General features: G+C 37.3%; 1 protein-coding gene across 6 annotated transcripts in view; it reads right to left on the bottom strand.

The window, feature by feature from the left end:
• Positions 1–489: 489 nt before the first annotated feature.
• Positions 490–7,178, bottom strand: part of LOC136336003 (serine protease inhibitor Kazal-type 6) — a 47,405-nt gene continuing 40,716 nt past the window's right edge. For 3 of the 6 annotated variants that reach the window (XM_066277306.1, XM_066277307.1, XM_066277304.1), the window contains exons 3-4: positions 2,556–2,671; positions 490–713 (exon numbers count right to left, since the gene is read on the bottom strand). In XM_066277306.1, coding sequence (XP_066133403.1) covers positions 668–713; positions 2,556–2,671 — 162 coding nt within the window. In that variant the 3' untranslated portion in view covers positions 490–667. Of the gene's footprint in view, positions 714–2,555; positions 2,672–5,271; positions 5,347–7,178 lie in introns of those variants that run through there. The other 3 variants (XM_066277303.1, XM_066277302.1, XR_010731353.1) reach the window with 2 other exon arrangements.

Genomic DNA, 7,178 nt, shown 5'->3' with positions numbered 1-7,178 from the left:
CCTTGGCAGGTTGGCTCAGTGGTGGAGCATTGGCCTGGTGTGTGGATGTCCCAGGTTCAATTCCCAGTCAGGGCACACAGGAGAAGAGACCATCTGCTTCTCCAACCCTCTCTTCCTCCTTCTCTCTCTTTCTCTTTCTTCTCCTCCCACAGCCATGGCTCGAGTGGTTCTGGTTTGAGCACATAGGCTCTGGGCCCTGAGGATAACTTCATGGAGTCTTCCCCTCAGGCTCTAATAATAGGTTGGTTATGAGCAGGGCTTAGATAGGCAGAGCATCAGCCCCAGACAGAGGTGGTCGGGTGGATCCCAATCAGGGCACATGCGGGAGTCTCTTTCTATTTCCCGTTCTCTCACTTGGAAAAGAATAAAAAAGAAAGAAAAAAAAAAGTAGGTCTTTATATCCAGGTTTATGTCTGATCAATTAGTTCATATTATATCTGTACCTTTTCTCGATCTCAAAGTAAAAACACAGGCCAGGCTTCTGCAGAATTTATTTTATTGTGAAGCAAATCAAGGGAAATAGATATATATTGGATTCCCCAAGACCCAGGTGGAAGAGAAGGTGTGTTTTTATCAATTTAAGAGGTCGCCTAGAGAAAAGTGAAATCAGAAGCAAGGAAAGAAGGATGAGAGAGCCGGCAAGTCGGCACAAAACTCTGGCTCCGGTTCAGCATGTTCCAGGGTGCTTTAGGTTGATCGTCCCACCACTTTTCCTATAAAAGAGAAAGACAAAATATGTTCAGTGCAACAGCATTAGTATTCATCACAGAGGTTGGACAAGGGTCCAACTATGTCATCGTCTATGTAATCATTTGCTTGTACAGGTCTGCCTGTTGACGATTTAACAGAAACTAAATTCACTCAGAGGTGACATCTGTCCTACTTACAGAAAGCATGAATCTTAAACAAACAAACTTAATAAGGCTTTGACCTTTTGATATCAATTATTTCTTCTCGGGGAGGAAATATATATACAACTGGAAAAGGCAAAGTGACAAGACAAATAATGGCAAAGAGACTGTAATGTCATAGTTCTGTCCTGAGAGAAGATAGAAGAGGTTAAACCAAATAGTCAGGTATTTGGCATTTTATAGCAGACCAAACATTCAGGCCTTCTTGGTAATGAGTGTCCATCATATCAAATCTCAAGTTACTCTTATCCCGGGGAAAGTTTGGTATTATTTAGTCAGATGTTATATACAAATATAGAAATATATTTATTATGTACTAATTCAATATTTATTCATTTAATTATATGTACTTTGCCCTCTTATTTTTGATAGAAAGTTATATAATTCCTGTGCTTAGGAATTTTACAGCAAAGTGGAAGGAAATTAAGACATTTATAGAAGAAACTCTAACACAGGAGTAGTCAACCTTTTTATACCTACTGCCCACTTTTGTATCTGTTAGTAGTAAAATTTTCTAACCACCCACTGGTTCCACAGTAATGGTGATATATAAAGTAGGGAAGAAACTTTACTTTATAAAATTTATAAAGCAGAGTTACAGCAAGTTAAAGCATATAATAATAATTACTTACCAAGTACTTTATGTCAGATTTACACTGTTTGACAGAATAAATCTTTATAGAACAACTTACTATAGTTAAATTTATCTTTTTATTTATACTTTGGTTGCTCTGCTACCGCCCACCATGAAAACTGGAACGCCTACTAGTGGGCAGTAGGGACCAGGTTGACTATCACTGCTTAATACAAGAAAAGGATGACAGTGATGAAGAAGTGAGGTTTTTAAAAGAGGCCTAATTCCCTTGATTTAGGAGTAATCAGACTAAGAAACTGCTTGATTGATGATTGCATAAATTTTAAATTATGAACTATGTCCCACAAGGAAGCTCTGAGTCTGTTGGCGAAAATCTACAGCACCTGTTCTATTTCTCATAAACACATAAACTCAATAACTATTGGCCCTTGATAGAATCTCCCTATTGTACTATCTGTAAAGTTTGAATAGTTTGTAATAAAGGATGATCCTCTCCTCTATTCTTTGTAAAAAGCCTCTTTCATCAGACTAAAAGAAAGGAATGAATGGAAATTGGTGCCTTACCAACATAGAATTTGGTATAAAATAAAATGTTTGAAAATGATGTGGATAAAATAATATGTTTATTGCTAATAAATTGTCTCACAAGTTTTTAATGTTTCTGATTTTGATGAATTTTCAAAATAACTGTTGCTAAAAGATTTTTTATCTTCTCTAAAATTAATTAAAATAATAATAACAAAACATAAATGGATAGAAATTATTTAAATCTTTATTTAGAAATCAATGGAAAAAAATTAAAAAGTATAAAAATTCTTCAAGATATAAATATCAAAAAAAATTTCCCTAAGCTGAATCACACTTAATAATCACAAAGTAATTTTTCATTTGTTTTTGGCCCATTTGTTTTCAATTTATTTGCCTGAAGCTTATTTCTTTAGTCTCTACAGCTGGGTATGGATAGGACTTTCTAGACTATCTCAAAGAAAGTGTCATTGTCTTACTCTGGAAGTTTGCATTTGTAAGGAACAGGTTGGTATGATACTTACACCATCGCCTTACAGAAGGCACATTTATTGCCGTATGTCTGGCCATCAGAGCCACAGTGGGGATTAGATTCCCGAGTACAGTAGACCTTGGGATCCTGGAACTCACCACAGTCAATCTACCAAAGTAAGCACAGTGACAATGGACATTACATTCTGTCTAAGGGACTGTCTGTAGAACAGAAGCTTTGGACAGCAAACTTAAAATAATATATGTATGCATTAATATATATATTTATATAAAGTTATATATAAATATATAAATATTTACTTATCTAAGTCATATAAATATATAAACATTTATTTATTATACATAATAAATAAATTATAGCAAACTTAAATTATATATACACATATAAATATAGTTATTTATATTAACTTATATAAATATATGTTATATAAACATATAAACATTTATTAATATATAAATATATTTATTTGTTTATATATTTATATGAAATTATGCATATAAACATATTTCTATAAAATTCTATATAAATTATATGATGTAAAGCTTCCTGAAATAGATAGTGACTTTCTTTGTCTGCTTATTTAGAATGTATTAAACATAACAAACTTTTTCTTTTGGACACAGGATATGCAATTTCATATTTATTGTATTCAGAAGTAAGTGAATGATGTAAGGCAATTCTTTACTCCTTATAAATGTAAGGAGTAAGGCAAATGCTATGGGTATGACTTTTTGCACCAACACTAAATTAATCCAAGGTTTTTGGTCTTTAAGTGACATTGTTTCTACTGTATTAATGCAACTCTAATAGCACTTTTTCCGTACTGCCATAAAGATACGGATGATCATACCAAGGAGCTTCCAAAATGTTATATGATGGCTTGTTAGTTTCCCCCAGGGCTGCTACATCCATTTGTTCTCTTGAAAACAACGTTTTAAAATCTTTATATTAACTTACTCTGTCTCAGAGTCCATTTGTAGTATTTGAACTTTTGTGCCTCAGTGGCTCTAGTTAGGATTCTGAGGTTGCATCCAGCTTTTGGTGAGAACATGTACTGTGATGATTAATAATTATTGTCATGGGCTCTGTTGAAGAAATGGTAGTAGCACCTATGCCACTAAAATATACCCTCAGTTATAATGGTCTCTCAGAAGTAGCCTGGAGTTTTAAAATTCTTCTCAATTCAATGTTAACTGAATCAATATTTGGTGTGCAAATGACATTTGAGCCATTTGATTCCAGGGTACAGGCAACACACAATAGGTAGAACCAAATTTTTCCAAATGTCAATTGTGTGGAATGAAGTGACATGAATACAGGACCATACTTTACCCCTATCTTAGTTCCTTAAAATAACACTGTCTTACTTTTATCAATTGCTTCATAATATTCCAACCATATAGATGGAACTCAGTTGAGTCTCACAATAACTCTGAGAAGCACATGGAGGAATATTATATTAACCAGTTTACAGATGTGAATATTGATCCTCAGGATGATTAAGTAGCTTCTCAATGCCACACAATCAGGAAGCATTAAAACCAGTGCTGGGTGCCTGACCAGGTGGTGGCGCAGTGGATAGAGCATCGGACTGGGATGCGGAAGGACCCAGGTTTGAGACCCCGAGGTCGCCAGCTTGAGCGCGGGCTCATCTGGCTTGAGCAAAGAGCTCCCCAGCTTAGACCCAAGGTCGCTGGCTCCAGCAAGGGGTTGCTCGGTCTGCTGAAGGCCCGCGGTCAAGGCACATGTGAGAAAGCAATCAATGAACAACTAAAAAGTCGCAACAACAACAACAAAAAACCAGTGCTGGAATATATTCTTCCTCATTGCTGGTCCAGAATTTCCAATAATCTACTATGGTTGATTTCCAACATGTCCTCATTGAAAGAAATAAAGACCAACTGTCACTATGTACCCTTGACCACACTTAAAATCAAGACATGTAGGCTTTACTAAAATACCTTATTAGGGAAATGTGTGGGCATAAATAAGAGGAATCACATCTTTATGATGTTAACAAACATAGTATACTGACAAAGCTCTTTAAATTTTGGCATAGGTGAAATCTCAGCAAAGAAGTCATGTAATTAAGTTATAAAATATTACCACATATGTCAGATGTAAGGCACATTAGACTATTAAACATATATTTTTGTTGAAATTCCACATCTTGCACTATTGAGGTTGGGTAGTATGGTGCTTATGAGAGATCTTTTTAGGGCTTGGTTGGATGGAATATAGCTAGGCATTTTATAGTGCCACATACAGTCCCACTTTTTCCTACAGCTCTTAAAGATAACTGTGTCCTTTCATATTACTTCTGGGAGAGTAACCCTTCCTTTAGTGCCCCAAATAGAAACATGGCTGGACAATCTTTAGGGCATTATTTATGTTAGGACACTTTTTTCTCCAAAGCTAATGTGCTTTGTATTGAAGTCATGAATGTACACATTTGCTATTGTGTGCCTGAGTCAAGAACAGACTGTAAACCATAGACCGATCACTGATATTTCCACTTATTTGACCAACAATCAATGGGAAACTAATGGTTCTGGGTGCTAGCGGTGCAAAGAGAAATCAGTTATCAACACTATCTTCATAAGTTCACCATCTTATTTGCATTAAGAAAGCAGAAAAGAACACAGATAATTATAACAATGTGTGATAGATGTCACCATGGGCATCTCAGTCAGAGATATGTGTGACTCTATAGTCAGATAAGTGAGGAAAAGAAACAAGTTTCTTACTTTAAAAAGAAGCCTTCTTAAGCCACCTTTCCCTGGCCCGTGACCCTCTGATCTTGTGATCCAGGCTCTTTTGTCCTTTAGAAAGCAGATATGGAAGTGGCACTTGGGGAGGGCATTCACTTTGAGAGCTCCTAGACACCACCCCTCATCCCATACCCACTCCCCTTCTACTGCCCCCTGGGAATGATACTAGGAAGGGTTTAGGATTTCCAGAAATAAAACCACATCAATCAAATGGTCTGTGAACAAACTTCCTTAGTAGGTAGATACATTTCATACTTCCAACTTGTCGTGTCCTTCCAGGACCCCTGAAGCAGCAGGAGGAGCACGTTTCAGAACCTGTTCTGCCACTCACCACTGGCTGTCCCTCTCATCTCAGACAAAGCACTCACTATCCACACCTCAGTTCTCTTAACCGAAATGTTTTTTAAATAACAGTTGCCATGCTTCATTGCCAGGATTGTTATGAGGATCAAATGTGGTCATGTAAGAATTGTAGGAAGTCGGTATGGAATATCTGAAATAGTCTTAGACTAGGAATGCAGAAAATAAGCTTATTCTAGGCCTCCTCTAACTAGCTCTTACTACATTTCAGAAGGAGTTTTGTATGAATGTTCAGTCCCATTAGATTGGACCATCTCCATGGACCCCTCCAGCTTTGATAATATAAGATTCAGCAGTGACTTCTTTCAGTAAAGTGGCTTAAATAAAGCTAAGTCCTTTCTTCAACTAGGTGTAAGACCAAGGGTGATAGGATTACTTTTTCTCCTTAAAATTTCTTCTGTCAGCCCCAAGAGAGCTGAAATTCCCTGAATCCTAATGCTCTGTAATTTTAGGGGATTGCCCTGTAAATGGAATTAGGATGACTTGGGTTCGAATTTTGCTTCTTCCACATTCTAGCTACATTTCCTTATGCAAACACTTGATTACTCTGAGTTTAAATTTTGTGAATATGTAACTTGGAGCTGGCAGTGCCTGTGTTCTAGGGTTGTTGGCATAAGTTTTTTGAAAACACTATCAAGCTTCAAGTCTTGGCCCTTGCCTGTTGGCTCAGTGGTAGAGCGTTGGCCCAGTGTGTAGAAGTCCCAGGTTTGATTCCCAGTCAGGGCACATAGATGAAGCGCCATCTGCTTCTCCACCCTTCCCCCTCCTTCCTTTCTATCTCTCTCTTCCCCTCCTGCAGGCAAGGCTCTATTGGAGCAAAGTTGGCCCAGGTGCTGAGGCCGTCTCCATGGCCTCCGCCTCAGGCACTAGAATGGCTCCAGCCACAATGGAGCAACGCCCCAGATGGGCAGAGCATTGCCCCCTGGTGGGCTTGCTGGGTGGATCCTAGTCAGGCACATGCGGGAGTCTGTCTGACTGCCTCCCCTCTTCTAACTTCGGAAAAATACACACACAAAAAAGTTTCAAGTCTTATGTGGAGGAGTGCTATTACAAACACTAGCAATGTAAATTGTTTAAATTCTAGAATTTTTGGAGCCCATTATTTTTTGCCCTATTTAATGAGGGCTTTTTGTTGTTACTGTTTCGTTTTGGTGTTTTTTAGATTGGTATTGTCTTTTTACAAGAGCCTCTACTTAACTCCTTCTAGATACTTGGGTGCCAGTGTATATAGTATCAGCCTGACCCCTTGTGGTTCTTCAAAAAACTGTACCTTCAAAAATAATTCTGGAATCCAGGGACATTTTAGTACACAGATTAGTTATTTAATGTTAACTACCAAATCATTTAACTTCATTGGGAAATGAGCTTATGTGAACATAAAACTCAGAAAGTCAGGATCTTGGATGTTTTAGTCTAGCATTTTAGTTCAACAAGTAAAACCAATGAAAATTTGTAAACACACACACCTGTAGGGTGTAGGACTTCATCTGTTCTTTCCTTTACTACCACCTAGATGGTTACAA

This window comes from Saccopteryx bilineata, chromosome 4 (assembly GCF_036850765.1).
Source record: "Saccopteryx bilineata isolate mSacBil1 chromosome 4, mSacBil1_pri_phased_curated, whole genome shotgun sequence".
NCBI lineage: Eukaryota > Metazoa > Chordata > Mammalia > Chiroptera > Emballonuridae > Saccopteryx > Saccopteryx bilineata.
Note: the sequence above shows the minus strand (reverse complement) of the source record. Positions and strands in the feature narration are given on the sequence as shown.